At 40.0% G+C, this 18,763-nt stretch overlaps 2 protein-coding genes across 2 annotated transcripts; one reads left to right on the top strand and one right to left on the bottom strand.

Moving 5' to 3' along the window:
• The first annotated feature begins 4,173 nt into the window (after nt 1-4,173).
• ca4c (carbonic anhydrase IV c) lies at nt 4,174-7,874 on the top strand. The gene is made up of 8 exons (XM_073479561.1): nt 4,174-4,267; nt 5,051-5,098; nt 6,088-6,252; nt 6,362-6,507; nt 6,636-6,728; nt 6,828-6,894; nt 6,991-7,154; nt 7,686-7,874. Exons 1-8 carry the CDS (start codon nt 4,174-4,176, stop codon nt 7,872-7,874), a joined length of 966 nt encoding a protein of 321 aa, XP_073335662.1.
• Nucleotides 7,875-10,392: 2,518 nt separating this feature from the next.
• asl (argininosuccinate lyase) lies at nt 10,393-18,013 on the bottom strand. Its single transcript, XM_073480174.1, has 16 exons — nt 17,910-18,013; nt 17,534-17,728; nt 16,839-16,922; nt 14,233-14,289; nt 14,021-14,118; nt 13,840-13,917; nt 13,666-13,743; nt 13,540-13,592; nt 13,323-13,385; nt 13,117-13,231; nt 12,254-12,338; nt 11,916-11,975; nt 11,723-11,806; nt 11,343-11,423; nt 10,960-11,066; nt 10,393-10,819 (listed from the first exon to the last, which is right to left on the bottom strand). Exons 1-16 carry the CDS (start codon nt 17,922-17,924, stop codon nt 10,675-10,677), a joined length of 1,398 nt encoding a protein of 465 aa, XP_073336275.1. The 5' UTR covers nt 17,925-18,013; the 3' UTR covers nt 10,393-10,674.
• Between the last annotated feature and the right edge of the window lie 750 nt (nt 18,014-18,763).

Below are 18,763 nucleotides of genomic sequence, written 5' to 3'. Positions count from 1 at the left end.
TTCTCTGTCTTTTCAGCATTAATAGTAGAGGAAACCAGGTGCATGTACAGTGAATTTGGTCAACATCACTCCTTGCAATCCAGAGTTACAGGGTGCAGTCACTTTTCGGCAGGGCCTGCCGAAAAGTGACTGCACCCTGTAACTTGGACCACACCATTAAGTCAGAGTTTTGGGTGTGTTATGCTAGTAGCAGTTCATGTACCCTCGAGCTGCTAGCCTAAAGCAGACATGATGAGTGGGCTACAGTGGTCAGCTAACTAACTTCTTTTGCTCACAATTTTTTTAAATTTTTATTTTCAAACTTTTAGTCTTCACACCCAACTGTTGCTGACTCAGGTGACATCACTTGAGGCACTTGATCAGACTTCACACATCTTCCCTCTCGCAGTTCTACCCAAGACCTGTTAACATACGTTTGATGTGTAAAATAGCCGAAGTTCTCCTTTAATTTTGTTTTCTTCTTTAAATTGTGAATGCACAATTGCAGGAAACACAGAAAACCAACAGGAAAGCTAACTGGTGGGTCAGATTTTGCCACCAGGTGTCTGTCTTTCCCCGTTTAGACACCTTACAACTGGAGGCTGTTTCTTAAAGTGACTTTTTCACACACACACACACACCTTTTGTCATACTCATGATGACCTTCCTCCCACCCTCAATTGCAGCTCGGAGTCAGTATGTGAAGGCAGCTTAAATTAGTCTGTCAGGATCTCCTCTGGTCTCCGTGCTGATCATGGATTTTTCTGTCCACCTCCTGACTCTGCTTTCCCTCCTCTCGCACTGCACAGGTAGGACACACACACACACACAAACCTAAAGTTGCATATAAAAGTAATGTGTGCATAGGTTGGTTCAGTTAACTTCCCTTCACATTCTTTTAATTTGGAAGTTTTTAACTTGAAAAATCATTCTGCGTAACATTAAGGTACCACGTTGTTGAGGTTGTGGCTATTTAAAATATACAGAAGAGATTGCAGCATTTTATTAAGGCAAGTCACAGCTACTTAGACAATTTAATGGCAGTAATTTTGAACACGGTGAGATAATTAACGATTGATAAGCAGAAAAAAAACAATTCAGTAACAAAAATATACAATTTTTTATTGAATTTTCACTTGTCGTGTAAATTACTAACTTTTTTTTTTTAATCTTAGAGATTTGTAGACATATAAACCAGTGATGGGGGTTTCAGGGGCTGCAACTTACATATATTTTTATTACCAATTAGTACTCTGCTGATTATTTTCTGAATGAATGGATTAAACTTTGGTAAACAGCATAAAACATCAGCGAACAGTGAAAAATACCTGTAAAAGCCTGTAAAAGGAAAAAATTGTAGAACTCAAGGTGACGCCATCAAAAGTCTTGTTTTGTGCGAGCAACAGGCCAAAGCCCCAAAACATTTAATTTACTATAATGTACGACAAGAAAAAGCAGCCAGTTCTTCCATTTGAGATGCTGGAACTGCCAAATGTTGAGCATTTCTGCTTCACATTATCAAAAAAGAGATTAAGCAATTATCAAAGAAGTTTCTAATGAATCTTCTGTGGATCAACTATTCCTTTTTGTTTCAAAGCTCTTGTTTCAAGTAGACTTTGTTTTGTTTTAAAGGAACGGTCATTATCTACTTAACCCTGTGGAAAATTGGGTTTTTGTAAAAAAAAAAAGAAAAAAAAAAGGTTGTAGTCCACAAAACATTTCTGGAGCTTCAAAGCAAAACAGCACAAACATTGAAGTAGCTGTGAAAAAAAAACAGACTATGGCTCCACAGCCTTGAGATTCAAAATTGATTTGAAAAAATATTTTCACGAGGCGCGGTTCAGCTTGTTCACCTTCTTTGGACAGGGAATGTGCGAACGCTTTTAGCTTAGCGGCTACAGTAAAGATTTCGGCATAATAAAGGCTGTACATTTTCTGGGCTACAAAACTTAACCCGACATTCCATCGATATGGGAATATGTTGATAATGACCAAATTTTCATTTTTGGGTGAACTGTTCCTTTAAAGTGAGACATGTAACTTCTGTTGAAAAGCAGCCATTTTGTTCGCGGTTCACAGGAGTCACTAAAAAGGGTCATAAGGTCAGAAAACGGACTCACGAGTGTAAATTACACAGTAATCAACCTTAAGTTAGCTAACATTAGCCACCAGAAGCTAACGGTCTGACCAAACCAAGTAAGGCTTTAGCAGCAAGGAGTGTCCTGATTGTGTTTTCTGCTGCTTATTAGTTCAACTTATTGTTTGTAAGAGGAAGAATGTGTCATTTTATTCTTTTTAAACACACATTTTGTCACTTTAAAGGCTAAAAAGATGTAATATTTCTGAAGGATTTTGGTTCATTAGAAAATATCATGTAATTCTACAGAAAGAAAATCATTTAAAATAAAAATAAAAAGATGGTGGGTTTTCAGTGGATTGTCTTAGGTTTGACTTCTCTACACTGCTCAGTTTGGCACAGGTGTATGAGCCAGGTGGAGTAAAGCCAACATCCTCCAACCTGTGCATTGTTCTCAGTTGGTGAGAACTGTTGTCCCCTTTCAAAGAACGGCATTGTGGGAGGCAGCGGGGTTAATCTCTGTTCCTATATTAGCTAAATGGTTCTCTATAGCGCCCTTCATTCCCACCGGCGGAGTCGGACACTGGAGTTTCATTCACATCAGCAATACAATACACGAGCACAGCACAAGAATAACTGGCTTCATCAGCACCTGTTGGATGGACACGTTTAATGCAGCGGTGTGGAGGAGCTGGATAAAGGTTTTCTGATCCACTTACAACTGAATGCAATCAGTGTAATCACAACCACTGGTGCACAACACAACCTGGTTGTCTGAAAAATTTTAAATGTCCGTTTAACTGCAACTCACTGTGTTTGGTTTAGATGGAGTGATTGGAGGAGAACGGCTTAAATAATAATAATACATTTAACTGAACAATACAACAAGCTTCTCTGTTAAGATTATATTCCATGTAAGTATATAATATAATATACTTATATACTATAATAATGGCAATTTAGCTTCTACTGCAATCATTGATTTAAAAGGCATTATGATCACCAGTGGTAGAATGAAACTAAGAAGGCTACATTTACTCAAATACTGCACTTATTACAAATTTGAGGTACTTGTACTCTCCTGAGTATTTTCATTTTATGCTTTTTTATACTTCTAAATAGCTTTCTACTCACTTAAATGTACAGTGTTTTATGCACTTCCTGTCCAGTGAAAACCCCAATCCCATTGACTTCCATACAACAGATGTGGATTAGCTAGAAAATGCATGGTCATAAAGCTGACTACAAGAAGTAATTTTTTTAGAGAAAAGTGAAAGAAAAGTTTTCACAGGACAGCGACACTACAAACATACAACGATCTTATAGAATATGATGTATTGCTGTAGAATAAACTAGCCAACAGTATAATAAATAGTTAAAATCAGCTAAAGCTTAGACTTCCACAGCAGCAAATGCAACATACACATTGAAACAGCAGTAATATTAATCCAAAAACATCAGATATTTTTATAAAGCGCTAACTAGGAGCATTTTACTGCAGCATTGGTCGACTGTGTTTATTGTTAGGCATGTTATTGTGTCTATTTTAACAGTAAATAACCCTGAAGTGTTATGATTTTGTAAAAATGGACTCAAATGCAAGACACAAGGGCAGGCAGGTGAAATAAAAAGTGTGCTTTAATCACCAATCCAAAAAACAAAAGGCAGGCAGTGAAAGCAAGAATACGAGCAGGATGACACGAGGAAGGAACACAGGGAGCAAACGCAGGTAAGCATGAGGAGCAAAAGAGGGCTGAGGCACAGACGTGAAAATCCAAGACTGGGAAACTGACATAGAAATGCAAACGAGGGGGAAAATACAAACTTAAATGTGCAAGGGAGGGAGGAAGGATAAACCTACAAGATAAAACAGGAAACAACTCAGTCCAAACCCACAACATGAGGTCTATTCATTCATTTGTCTTTTTAAGTGCATCAAAAAACAAAAAACAAAACAAGGTACAAGGTAATTTATCCGTCATTAAATGGCGCAGGGTTGCATAACGAAATGAGAGTTCATAAACTGCTTCGTGCTACACAAATTACACAACATATATACAGTTATTCATATGCAAATATACATAAACACGTAGTACTTCATTGGAATCTGCGTGGGCATGAATGTAAACAGCATCAGTATGATGGTGATGATAACGCTGTCGGCATCTTCACATCAAAAGTTCGACATCTGGGAAACACTGTCCACTCTAAGTGAGTGTGAGCACCAAGCATCAATGTTACAAACACAGAGTCCACCCCTCCTTGTCCCGCTGTAGTTTCGTGCTCTGTCGAATGGTTTTCTGTGCAACAGTTTTATCTGAGATGTTGCGGTGGAGACAGGTCTATTACGGCCCAGTTAAACCTTACAAATTTTACTTTTATATAATTTAATGAACTTCCGACCACAGAACTAAATAAGGATTAACCTTTTTGTGTATTTAGCCTATTGTCGCGAGAGCAGTTTTCTAGCTAGTTGACTGGAAACCGAAGCTTTTATTGTGCTTTCTTTGGAACTATTCATGTTGAAGCTGCTTTGTCCCATTTTTCTTTTCACCCTCAAACTCAGCACTGCTTCTAACAGCTGGTCAGGCGGTCACTGACTGTGTCCTGTGACTACAATACATAATTAATTTGCCATTGCTGACAATTCTGCTTAAATGAGAGCTATCATGTAATTTATGTTTAACTGATTAGCACAAAAAGGCAACCGAAGGACAGGATTAGTAACGTGAGAATTAATAATTATCTTGGCTTATGTGTGTGAGAGCTGAACTCTGACTTCTCAAAGTTCAGCTGCAGAGCACAAACACATTAGCAGATCAGCCAGTCAGATTGCTGACTGCGTTAAAAAAAAACACTGTGGCTTATAGAGCGTGAAAGTCAGAAGAATTAATGCTCAGTTATTAACACGTTGTTTTGCACAAGGGAGAAGTGTCCTGAACTAGAATAGATTGCGTGTCTGTGTGTGACCTGACTGCTGTACTTTCTCTCCAGCTCAGTGGTGTTATCAGAGCCAGTACTCCTGTGATGACACATGCAGAGGTAAGACTTTCCAATCCAAAACTAAAGGAATACATTTGACCTACCCACCTGAACTATTATTGATCATTAGACACACACTTGTTATGAATCTAAGAGTTATAGTTTCAGCAATTTATTATATTAGTGGATTTCCAGACTGTTCTGAAGGCAAGAAGACACCATGTTTTTAAAGCATCTTTAATCAACACGTTACATGACCACTTGTACGTGAAAAGGGGTCGCTCTTAGTGATGAACCCACAGAGAAACATGACCCAACTCTGCAGTTTACTTCAGCTCTATGGAGCTTTATATCTTAGCTGATTGTTTTGGTTTTATGGCTCACAACAGGCAAATGTTTTCTAAAAACCCACCGTACACTTCCTGCTCAGCACAAAAATGGCAAGGAGACTTTTGCAACTAGCTGGTGAATATAAGTGAGCAAGCGTCAAATCTTCAAGGTAATTGTTAGCTTTCACGTTAGCCATATCATTTTATTTAGCTGATTATATAGAGCTCGAGAGTGAGTGTGGGTAGTGTAGCGCTTTTCATGACATTGCGAATGAAACGTGTTATCTCAGAACAAAGTTGATATCATACGGACAAACTTCACGCCTTCAGTTTGTGACACAGGCTGTCTGTTTTAATTTATTTCTCATTTTTTAAGAAAAAGTCTCAAGTCCAAGCAGAGATGACCCAGCAAAATTGATCATTGGCTTTGAGTTCTAGTGAATCAAATATTCATTCCTGATTGCCCAAGTTATTTTCATTACAATTTCACAGCCAATAATTTTGCAATGCACCAAAAAACAAGGTGGGAATTTAAAGCATACGACTGTATGTTCATTCACTGTGGGATTAGTAGTACCAACAACCTTTTTTCACAATAGAGCTGCTGCTTACACCCAATGAGACTGGAGTGGTTTGAAACAACTGACTGACCTGTTCTCTCAGTGGCATGGGAAAACAAAACTGGATGATGATGTTTCTGCTGCTGTTTGTGTTGTTTAGACCCCACCCGCTGGGCAGCTCAGTTTCCCAGCTGTGGAGGATTACGCCAGTCTCCAATTAATATTGTCACCCACAAAGTGCACGTCAACAGTGCCCTGCCACCCTTCAGCTTCATCGGCCACACCAACACAAATAACATTACAGCGGAAAACAAAGGACACTCTGGTAACAAAGGGTTACGTTATTTTTCTTTTCTACTGTCCACCATTTTTCACCAGATGTTGAACACCTCTGCTTTGTTTATAAAGCTTGACTCTCTCTTCGTTCCCTGTAGCTCACTTTATTCTACCACAGTCTGTCCGACTGACGGGAGGAGCTCTGCCTGGTCACTACAGAGCCGCCCAGTTTCACTTCCACTGGGGAGATAGTGGGAGACCAGGATCAGAGCACACCATTGATGGAGAAAGGTTCCCCATGGAGGTGAGTCACACAGGAGCCAGCGCATCATGGAAATTAAAGTGTTGCTGGAGAACATCTTTTAGTTAACACAGAGGTCAGATTGAAATCCACCATACTATAAGTTATTTTGTTGTGTTTTCTGTTTACAGCTGCATATTGTCCACATCAAGGAGCCGTATGGGTCTCTGGCAGAGGCAGAACATGATATGGCCGGTATAGCTCTGCTTGCCTTCCTGTTTGAGGTAGTACATTAAGATGTACTCGTCTTCATAGCTCCACATTCTCAATAAAAATGAATTATTTATGCTTGTGCCACAATATTGATGGCGTCTTCCTCACAGGAAACGACAGATGATCACCCTCATTTGGATGCAGTGATAGCTGCTTTGGGCCGAGTGCAAAACAACGGTATGAGCTTGGTTATTTAACTGTGAAGAACATAAAAAAACTTTATTTTTCCCTAACTCTGCTTCCAAACACTTCACCTCTCGCTTCTGTGTTCAGGCAGCAGCACAGTGATCCCAAACTTTCGACTCAGTGACATTATCCCATCAGCAAAGGAGCTCCACAGTTACTACCGCTATGTTGGCTCCATGACAACTCCAGGATGTGAACAGGCAGTAGCCTGGACAGTGTTTCACAGGACCCTGCCCATCAGCAGTCGACAGGTGAGCAGCTACAGACAGAAAGCTCAGGGTCAGCACACTGGATCCATTTCCTCAACCAAGAAGGCAAAATGGTGCCATTATGCATCACCTTGAACCGTCAAACTGAGTTTTGACATAAATCACAGATACAATCAAGCCTTTTGTAGTCATTCAAATGGTATAATAAATCACTTACAAGATCTTGGAGTTTGTCTCAGACAGTGGAAAGTATTTATCAGAAGTCTGAAGCATCAAAGCCTGGAAAAGTGACCTTTGGGACTTTCCACACTGCATATTCTTAGCCCCTTTTCACACACAGATTGTTAACCCAGAGTTAATCTAAGCCCAGGGCTAAACTTTTCACACTGTACTTCTACCAGCCCTGGGTTGAGCACACAAGTGCTTTGAAGTTAGGATGAACATTTTCGAGTGTTGTGTTATTACACTGCAACTTTTGACTAACAAATGTTGCATCTGGTATCTGCACTCTTTCTTTCTTGTATAAACGTCCTTTCAGCTCGTTGATCAGTAACTTTCACCTCTCCACTGCAGCTGGACGCCGTAGTTAAGCAGTGTCGATTCTGGACGGGGCAGCCCATGACTGACATCTTCAGACCCACGCAGCCTCTGGACGGCAGAGTTGTGTACCGGTCCAAGGCGAGTGCAGCTCTGTCGAGTGTGATCCACATGTGGTTCGGTGTTCTGTCAGTTGTGTTTGGGACAACGGGGCTGATAGACTGATTCAGCACATGAAAACAACTGATTTAAAGGCATAATATGCAGGATTTCTCAGTCGCTCTTTGTAAACACATCATTTAAATTCGGTGCCTCCTCCCTGGCGCAATGGGCAAGAGAGAGAGAAAGACAGAGAGGGGGAGAGAGTGTATGAAGAGAGGGAGCAAAAACAAAGCAGTGAATCAAAGAAACAAAATATTTTCTGATTGTTTCGCGGCAGTTACATTCTAAAGCACAAATATATATACGCACATTTCCAGTACTTCAAAAGTGATGATTGAGAGGGACTACTTTCTTCTTTACATTGTTTGGAGGGAAAATCCTGCATATTATACCTTTAAGTGACAAAAGCTACTGTATGTATAAATACAACTTTTCCTCATGTGTCAGTGAAACAACAAACTGTTAATTATGTTTGTGCTTATTAATGAAATAAAATGAAAACTGCTTTTGCACTTAAACTATAGCCCGCTAAATTTCACTGAATGGTTGTTGTGACAGTGAGAGAAGTTCTTGTGCAAAACGAATGTTGCTTTTATTTTGCTGTTGATATTTTTTCCACAAAATTGCAGTGAGCCAGCAAAAGAGGTGGTGAAACTCTCATTTCTGGGAACTCATTTGTTTTGATTTAGTATTGGCACACTTAGTATACACACTTGACATTCATTTACATTGTACATTTATTTAAGAATATTAATTTCGCCCGACAAATTGCTCAAGATGAAAGTTGTACCCATGGTATCCAGATGATATACCCTCGAGTTTTTTCTTTGAGTGCCATGATGAGGTCTATATTTGCGGTTATGAGGGAAATATCTCAACAACCGCCTGATGGTTGGCCATAAAATTAGGTTCACATAATCTAGTTCCCCTCAGGATAGACTGTAACAAGGTAAAGTTGTTACAGTTTAGGTCAAAATGTAATTGTTCTCAAGCTTTGTTTTATGACTGAACACTCCCCTCAGCCTAATTAACAAATGTTAGCATGCTAACATGCTAAACTAAGATGGAAAACATGGTAAACATTATACCTGCTAAACATCAGCATGTTAACCTCGTCATTGTGGGCATGTTAGCGTGCTGTTGTCAGCATTTAGCTTGAGGCACAGCCTCACACAGCTGCTAGCACGGCTGTAGACTCTTGAGTCTCGTTGCTACTTGTGTGGATTGACTCCTAAAATAATTAAATAGTGATACTGATTCGTTTGAATAAGTAAACTGTCTCCATGTAAGTTTAAATATCTAGCAACACCTAAGACATAGAGATCTTTACCTCAGCAGGCCTTTCTGTTAACTTTCCCTATTTTTGTTAGTCATTGGGAGCTAATATTTTATATTCACGCAGTTTGGCTTCACATCAATGCTTAGCTGCTTTTATATGTTTTTCAATAAGACAGAAGAGTGATGAATAAAATTAGTAGAATTAGGGGTTTTAGAATAAGTTATATTATCTTTTAACAGTTACAAGACTCTTATTTCTTCTTTACTTGTCATGTATATTCTTCTCTGTACTGTTGGTCAGACAACTGAAGTGAGATCAGACTATTACGGTGTTTCCTAAATGTACTGTAAACTTGTTTATTTGTGGGTAACCCAAATGACTTCTAAAATGTACATATATAGCTGTGATTATCTGCTAGAGTAACAACCTTTTCTCTGTTTACCTGCTTATGATATGAACCTCTGTCTGTTATCTTTAAAGCATTGCTTTGTATATAATCAACATTTATGAGATTCAGACTTGAGAGAAATGTGCTGTCAGACATCTCTAAAAAACAAAAGATGGACAGTAGAATTGTGATTTTTTTTCCATCCCCATGATACTTTAATCATTTGACTTTGATGATCCATTTGGGATTTTTAGGGATAATGCCGATTGTTGATTTAATGTCAATAGATTCTGAAACTGATCACTAACTGTTTCTGTTTCTCGACTATTATTTCAGAAATTTACTGCATAAACAACCTAAAAAAACCTGTGCACTTTTGACTAGAACTTTTCTCTAAATAAATAAATTCGCCTTGCTTCACCTTTCGTTTAAGAACAATGTGTGGAGCTCAACGACTGGTGAGTTTTAAGAAATTCACTAACCGTAAACTGACAGTGATATTTATGTTACCATTAAGCCGTTTTAGTGACTTTGATAAATAAAAATATCTATTTTTGTTTCTACTGTAAAAAAAATAAATAAAAATATCCAGCCTTTCTGTGCCAGTACACAGCACCACCTTGAGCCTGTGTGGGTTTAGGCAGGTAGATGAATGACCTCAGATGACTGTGTGGTGGAAATCAGTCAGACTTCAAGGGAAATTCTGGTATTTATAAATCTGGGCCCACTATATTTACATGTTTTGGAGTGTAAATTATGAATATTTACCAAAAAGTTTGGAATCAGTCCAGTAGCTCTCCTCAGCCAGCAGCCATGAATCAGCTGCAACAGCTGCAACGTAATCCTTTGGAGCAACTCTGACTGTCAAAGTTACGTCCTGTAGCAACTCACCTCAAGAGATTTCAGAGTGAGACTTGTTTCCTCTTGCAAAAATTGTTTCAGTAACATTTATTTATTACAGGTCCTTTGTAACATTGCTGTCATACATGAGGCACATGATCAATTGAAACATCCTAAGGTTACATACCAACCTACTGACCTACTACGTCACATGTGCTTAAAAAGAAGAGGTGAGAAATTCTGGAAAGGCAACATGGTTCTCAAGTCACTTTGACCTAAATCTGATATTTCATCCTTCGTCTAAATTCTGGCAGCAAACTTGATTCAAAAAAAGTTGAGGTTAAATTCAGTGGAGGTCACTGAGCCTGCGCCTCAAGCCAGGTCCTCAGGTGCGCCACCTGTGCAGTGACACTACTCTTGGCTGTTCCTCCAGGGGCGCTATACTGCTCCACGCTGCTCCTGTAGTCCCACACTGAGGATACGTCACTTCCGAACAGAGGACTAACATGACAGAGCACGAACAGAGAAGAGACAGAGAGGAAATTTAGAAAATCATGAGACAAAATGGTTGAAGGAGAAACTGCAGTTACGTTTCAGGGATTTTAGGATTGTAAGTGTGTTCATGAGAAGCAAACAGTCACCTAATAGCACTCAGGTCTTCCACAGTGAGTTGATTCAGGGCGAGATTTCTGGATTCAGCAGTGAACACAGCTTTACCAGAGATACCATGGGCCTCTCTGAATGGCATCTGCAACACAGAATAACACACTGTAACAGGAAAATACATGTAAAACCATAAAAATACTATTAATATTGTGTTTATTTTAGCTATGACACACAAAGAGTGTTTTTCATTCATCTGTTTTCTGTTCTCAGTGGATCTTGTCAAATAGACGGACACGCTGTAACAAGCCAGAAAATAAAAGATAAAAGAAATAAATAGGAACACATCTTGAGCCAGACATTGTAAGTGTGTGGACTTTCTATTTGCATTTGGATGAAAATTCATGTAAACACTACTCACCCCCTTCCTCACAAGGTAGTAGGCCAAGTCAGTTGCCAACATGTCCGGACTGAGGGCCGCTTCCATCACGCTCTGGTTAATCTGAAACACAGGAGGGAACATCAGGTGACACAAAATCGTCATCATTTTGTCTTTTTAAAGGCTGAGAGATCGAGAACAGTATTTTCCAGCTTTAATTTTTCAACATTAACAGTTGAAAATAGCACATTGAAGCAAAACTCAAAAAAACGATTAGTTGTAGTGCAAATGTATCAGTGTTAGTCCTCTTTCTGTGCGTTTCCTATTTAGGAAGGAAGGCACAAAGGGCTGGTAAATAACACACTGTCTTTGCTTCTTTCCTCTTACTTTTATAATGATAAACAGTGACTTAAATCTCTGACCTTGAGAGTTGACATGACCCCAGTTGTCACCTGCAGCACAGGGAGAACAGTATCATAGCAGTCAAACATGGCCTCCTTATCCTCCTGAGGGAGGATGACAAGGACAAGGACAAAGACAGCGCAACAGAAATGTTACAAAGGAAATGTCCACAAAAAATGTCCTTCTCATGAGGTGAAAGTTAAAGGTTCAGACCTGCAGGTCTTTGTTGTAGGTGCTGGGCAGGCCCTTAAGTGTCATCATGAAGCCTGCACACTGTAATACAGACAAAGTTGAGTTGATTTTTACAGGAAAACTGCAACGAGTCATAGAGATTATAAAAGCTGCCCTGAAAAAAAAAAAAGGTTCATCCAGAATGACAATGATAGGTTTATGACACATGAGGGCGCTGGTTTTCCAGAGAAAACCTTCTGAAGGAAAAACAGTTTTTCCACATTATGCATTTTGTTGAACTGGCAAAGTGAGTCATTTCCTTCAGTGAACGGAAAAAATAAATGATTTAACAAAAGTGTATCTTTAGTCAGAGGTCTTACTCTGCCAAAGACACGACCTGCTTTACTCCTGATCAGCTCCAGACTGTCTGCATTCTTCTTCTGAGGCATCAGACTGCTGCCAGTGCTACACACACACACACACACACACACACACACAAGCACACACAAGTTTAGATCAGAAGGAAGAAATATATAAGGTATAGTTGAACTGGAAGTAACACATGTTTCAACAGCATAATAAATGACAGGGCTTCATGAAATGTGCAGCAGTTAGCAGTAACACCGGCTATAATATTGAAAATGAAAGTCACAAGGCCAGACTGACAGCTGAGCTGCAATGAGTTTTGAAATATTATCGAAATCACAATACAGCCAAGTCCAATATCCGAATCCAAGGAGCTGGGTGTTTTTTGATAAAGGTAAAATGTGTGACAATGAAGTCAGGGCCAGATTAAACTGAAAGATTACACTCCAGAATGTATTTTTCACTTCGATACAGTGCGTAATGCTGCGTTCATGTGCTCCTCCAATGGTCAGTTCATAAATTCTTCTGACTTTGGTGTGTCCCTGTTGCATCAAGTGATAATGCTGGAGCAACATGGACGATGTTTTGTATTTTATTGCGTTGTAGCGTTTAAACAACATGTTGACAGCTGTTTCCCATATTTGAGTGACAAGGAAGAGCAAAGGCAACAGATCGTGTAAGCCATGAAATATATTTCACAACATGCATGTTAACATCAACCCAATCTTTACTTTCACACGGAAGGCTCTACACCGTGTGACAAAAAGGCATCTTTAAAATATCAATTACTAAAGATCCATGCAGCCACATTTGTGCAGTGTTAATAAAAGTGTGTGCAAACTGTAATTTAGGTTCACATAATGACGCACTGACTGACCTGTAGGCGTCAGAGAGAGCGATGAAGGAGAACTCTTTAGTGCTGTACAGCAACAGGTCCTCAGCCATCTTACTGAGGTGGGTCAAACACAACGAAGCCCAGAACAAGAACTCCACTGAGGAAACACGACATGCAAACACCAAAGAAACTTAGAAAACATTACTATTATTTTAATGTATGTATGAAGCTGACTGAGATTTACCTACCAACAAAGTCCCTTTGGCCCGTGGCATCCATGCTGTTCAGACTGATGCCATTAAAATCCAACTCTACAGATCCACATGAGGAGAAATGATAAAGCTTCAGTTTTTAGAAATATATATTTAATAAATAAATAAATAAGACAGAGGTGAAACAAAGCCCTAACAAAACACTCTCACACATGTTTGACAGGACAGTGATTCTGGTCATTTTTAGTCTGACCTTTGCGCAGCAGTTCCCTGTCGATGTCAAATGGTGTCCCTGCGATCGCACCGCTGAAAACAAGAACGGAATTTATTAACCGATTATGTCTGTGAGTGAAAATCATTTGCCAGACTGTGAGTTTACCTGCCGAGGGGTAAAACATCAACTCTTTTCTTGATCTCCTGAAGCTGGTCCACATCTCTGCTCAGGGAAACAGCATGACTGAAGGAGTGGGGGAAGAGAAGCACGAGACTGACATGAACAACACATCATCTAATGTATAAAAGGTGGGAGATTTGAAGTGTAGTTTTCAGTCACCTTAGAATCCAGTGGCTCCACCTGATTGGCTGAGCTCTCTGCATGTGGGTGTAACCAGGAAACAGGACGTCAATTTCTCTGAGGTTCAGAAAGAGGCGACAGAAGACACCAAAGGGCAACTTTAAAAAAAGCACGGCGACGAGTAGATGTGTGTGTTTGCATGCACCAGTGTCTGTCTCACGCTGCTGCCCGCTCCACCAGGGTAGATATCAGCTGTAGGGCATTCTCCGTCAGGGTTGAGATTGCATTTCGCAGCCAAAGCCTCATGTCAGTCACGACCTGGTCAACCCAAGCACACACAGCACGGCCTCATGATACTGTATCAGCTAGCCTTTATAATGATGTGATACACAGGCTGCACCTGCAAACATTTTTAATACTGCAAAGACAAACCTGGTCGTTTCTGCTCCTGCCGGTGTGCAGCTTCCCTGCAGGTGCACCAATCAGCTCCTGAAGAAAAAGTAAAATAAAATAACATCACAGCTATCGCCAAGCCTCAAAGGAAAACAGCATGTTTATAGCTCATAACTTTAAAAGAATAAACACTAGAAACACTAGTATCCATGAGTTTTTTGGTTGATGGCTCTCACAAATGCTCCGCTTGTTGTTGAAACTTGGCTGGTGCTTTTCTATTTTTTCCTTATTGTGGCTAGCTAGCTCAGTTAGCCATGCAGCCAGGGGTTCAGACTGGGAGCTCAGGGACCAGAGGAGTGTCATTGTTGACATCGTTGGTAGGACTTGAAAAACAGACATAAAATCAACGGTCTGTAATGTAATGTGTCTGCATGGTTTAGAACTCACAATAGCTCTCCTCCTCCGCTTCTGATTGGTGAAATACACCAAATCACCATGACGTCAGGCAACCAATAACAATCACTACCTGATAGAAATCTAGCTGTTGATTTACATTGTAGAGAAATGACAAATCGGCAAACTTGTGTATTTCTGTTGATCTTTTCAGCTGCAACTGTAACGTGTACAGATATATAGTTAAACATGTTGGTCCGACCTACATAGACGAGTTCTCTACTGTGTTTATTTGACTCACTGTGTTGCTTTGTTAGCGTCTTTAATATCGTCACAACAGTGACACCTTAGACAAACAAAAGCTTTGAGTAAACAGGCATTTTCAGGTAAATAAGTTCTTCAACCTAATGTTGCTCAAAGTGTTGTTATTAATGAGATATAAAAGCATAAACACATGCACTACAGATTAATTAGATGTACACACTTAGGGAAATAGTCATGAGTATGTAAGCTTGTGTGTGAGGCAGCTGTTTTCTATCCAGCAGTTGTCGTGGAGCCGGAAGCAAAGTTACTTTCACTTTCAGCCATGCTTGTTGTTGCTGTGTGTAATAGTATGACACCGTTACATCAGCAAGTGGGAATATTGTCATTATGAACGTATACTGATATTATCGTGAATGATATGATATGGCACACCCTTAAGTAAAATAAAATGATTTGGAGCTCGACTGAGTATCTACAGTAGCCGGTCGGTGAATAAAAAGATTGTCTCAAAATAAACTACAATGCCCATGTTCTCTGTAAAGAAGAGATGTCACCAAGTGTAACTTGTGGCTCACTGGTGTTTGTGAATTTTTGGACAATAATATAGGTCTATGCCACACATGAATAAGCTAAGATTTGGCTACACAAGCAGTATTTGTTGAGTGAATGAAGGCCAACTATAATTACCTCTTAAGTGAGAAAATGGGAACTTACAGCAGCTAAATGGTAAGATAATGACACTGCTACTTTACACATAATGCCTCCGACCAGAATCTAAAAATCTGTTAAGCATAGGCACCATTAATTAAAGGATAATTACAACCTATGTCCTATTTTCAAAGTTTTGGCCAGCGTTCTCATTGGTAATTATAACATTGTACTCACAAAGATAATTGCTAACATCTGGCAATGCAGCAACATAATTATAAGTCAGAGGATCATACAGGTTGTCTGATCACTTGTGTTTCTTTTCTTGTCTGACTTCAATACAGTACAATGTATAAGTTGTACGTTAAAAACAGAATAATCCTCCTAATCATCTGACCCACAAATGTAACAAAATCATTTCTGCCTCCTAACTGAGTAGTAATGTCTCTTGTCGCACAACAATTCCTTGGGTTTGCACCTGTATTTCACTCACAAAGCCCTCCACAACCAGCCCCCCCCCCCCCCCCCCCCGCCCCCCACCTCGCCGACCTGCTCCACCGCCACAACCCGTCCCGCACCCTCCACTCCTCCGACGCAAACTTCCTCACTCCACCACACAGGACCAAGCACCGAACCTGGGGCAACAGAGCCTTCTCAGTAGCTGCCCCCTCCCTCTGGAACTCCCTCCCCACACACATCAGAGACTGTACAGACCTCACTACCTTCAAAACACTCGCCAAAACTCACCTTTTTAAAACTGTTTTTAATGTATAACTCGTCCCTTTGTGTATTTTTATTGTGTTGTTTTTATTATTCTGCTTTTTAACCTGTAAAGTGTCTTTGTGTACCATGAAAAGCGCTATATAAAAAATAAATGTATTACTAGTATGTTTAATGCATTCATATCCTTAGTGAGATTGGAGCTCTGTCCTCCATGAGGAACTTGAATCAGCCCCAGACTCCCTTAAAAATCACAGACTTTTGTGGGTTGTTGCGTTGGGGGAAACTTTATAACACTGTCAAACAATGTCTGGGACAAATTCTTAATCATTTGTCCCCTCTTGTTAATTCGGCATATACGATACATTAAGTTATTACTTTCTTCGTAAATAAAAAAAAGGATTGTGTCAGGTTGTCCTGGTTTGTTGCAGATCAGATCACATTCTGTGTTCTGCTACACATTTACACCTTGCATTAACATGCATTTTTCCTTATCCAGATAACGTGTCCAGATTTAGATCGCAGTTTAATACAGAGTGTAAATGAGGTGATATTCTTGTGTGAAATATACTTTTACTCACTCCTGCAGAGTTATGAAGAGCAAACAAGCTCTACCTCACCTTTAGCCTGCGCTCATTGGCCGTATGAATGTCCTCATCTCCGGGTTTGATCACGAAAACACCTTTGGACCACTCATCAGAAATCTGGAGGTTTAAATAGAGGCTGTATCAATAAGTAGGCTAAATACGTACAGTGCAATAAAATATCTTTACTTTGCTGTAAATAAACATATAAAGAGCTACTTTAAAAATAGTTGTATGTAACATATTTACTTCATATTATGAACATCGCCTGTGTTTCTGTATTGTGCTGGTTGCCTACTGCTACTTGCATTGACAAAGCAGAACATCAGTGCAGAGAGGGCGCCCTGAAAGCTGACCTGACTCTGTGGGTGAAAGAATCACTGGAGCTGTGTGGCAGCTGACATCTGTCACATGGCAGTAGTATTGTTCACCGCACACACAGCAGAATACAGAGAGGAATTCTGCGCCATGGCACATTTTCAGCTGTCATCTATTAACTTACATCCACACTGGAGGGCAGACAGTGGCACACATACCCACAATCCAACAGGAGTGTGTATTTGTATTTGTGAGAGAAGAAACTATATAATAATCATGCAGCCAGCTTGATCTAGTGATGTGGTTGTCTGATGAACTTTAAGGCTGTTTTCCCTGAAGCTGAGTGCAGCTCTGTGTGTGTGTGTGTGTGTGTGTGTGTGTGTGTGTGTGTGTGTGTGTGTGTGTGTGTGTACCTGATCCAGCCCTTGTGAAATCGTGTTCATCTCATCCGTGGTGACCAGCTTTGCCTTTTCCAGAGCTTTCACATAAGCCTTGCTCCCTCGGATGTCAGCATCCCACATCCTCTGGTCATAAGCGATGGATGCGTTGAACTTCTCCATGACAGGATCAGTGTCTCCCACGAAACGACCTCCCCAAAGTTTACTCCCCTGGGTGAGCAGCAGAGACAGACCATGTTAGCTACACAACATTCAACAGTTATAATACAGCGTTGATCAGCAGAGAAGAGGAGCAGAGGGTTTGACAGCTCGCTTATTTAATCTTCCAGCTGGGTGTTAAAATAACAACACGTGGATGCTGGTGGCCGGGGCTCCTACAGCTAAACCTCACCTCTGTAGTGGCCATGATGTTTATCTGGTGTCTGCAGCGGTTCTGTCTGATGAAATGTTCCGCCTGATGGAAAGCGGACTGCCGACACAAAGGTTTGTACACCGGGTCTTAAAGTCTTGAGGCGTGAACGAGGATATTTCTATCAAACTAACAGTGTCTGTGCCTTTAAGAGACGTCACTGAAGACGTTCGACGCTCCATTTCGTGTGACGTAATGCGTAACTGGTATTACATAATCAACTTTTTATAGGAAGGAAAACAATCCAGCTGCAAGGCGAAGACACTTTTATTTGTTTTGAATATAACGATAAGGAAAATTATTTCCTTTGTACAGTTAATGTTATTATTAGGGAAATTCCACATCCACAAGATGAGATGGGCGGGCTCCAAACCAAAATATGGACTTTTTTACATTTATTATTTATTTATCAAGAACTGAACATTTCATGTGGACCGATAACACTATTGTAAACATGTACAAGGACGCTGGAAGTCGGTCACAGTAGGGGGTGTCGAGAAGTCGTTGTAGTATATGGTGTGTGACATTCATGTGTTTGTATTATTTTGAATGGCCAGGATAACTTATATCTTATAGTTATTAACAAAAATGTGTAACAATTTGAAAACAGAAGACAGCATATGTGAAAAAACAACATACTGTAGGTCAAAGCAGCCACACCAACTGCAATCGACAACAGCAAGGATGAAGAGGGAGAGGAATTCCCCAGACTCCCTTATAAAATCTCTTAATTTCGCGTGTTGTTGGTTGGGACAAACTTTATACACTTTGTATGACGCTTTCTATGATAATTTCTTAATTATTTGGCCCTTCTTCTAAATTCGGCAAATGTTATA

Source organism: Pagrus major, chromosome 13 (genome assembly GCF_040436345.1).
Source record: "Pagrus major chromosome 13, Pma_NU_1.0".
NCBI classification, from domain to species: Eukaryota; Metazoa; Chordata; class Actinopteri; order Spariformes; family Sparidae; genus Pagrus; species Pagrus major.
Note: the sequence above shows the minus strand (reverse complement) of the source record. Positions and strands in the feature narration are given on the sequence as shown.

Coding starts and splice junctions, on each gene's coding strand:
- ca4c (XM_073479561.1), top strand. CDS start 4,174: ATGAATGTAAACAGCATCAGTATGATGGTGATGATAACGCTGTCGGCA. Junction 5,099..6,087: donor CTGTGATGACACATGCAGAG/GTAAGACTTTCC, acceptor TGTGTTGTTTAG/ACCCCACCCGCTGGGCAGCT. Junction 6,729..6,827: donor TGCTTGCCTTCCTGTTTGAG/GTAGTACATTAA, acceptor TCTTCCTCACAG/GAAACGACAGATGATCACCC.
- asl (XM_073480174.1), bottom strand. Junction 12,339..13,116: donor GCTCTCTCTGACGCCTACAG/GTCAGTCAGTGC, acceptor GTGTGTGTGTAG/CACTGGCAGCAGTCTGATGC. Junction 11,067..11,342: donor ACTACCTTGTGAGGAAGGGG/GTGAGTAGTGTT, acceptor TCTGTGTTGCAG/ATGCCATTCAGAGAGGCCCA.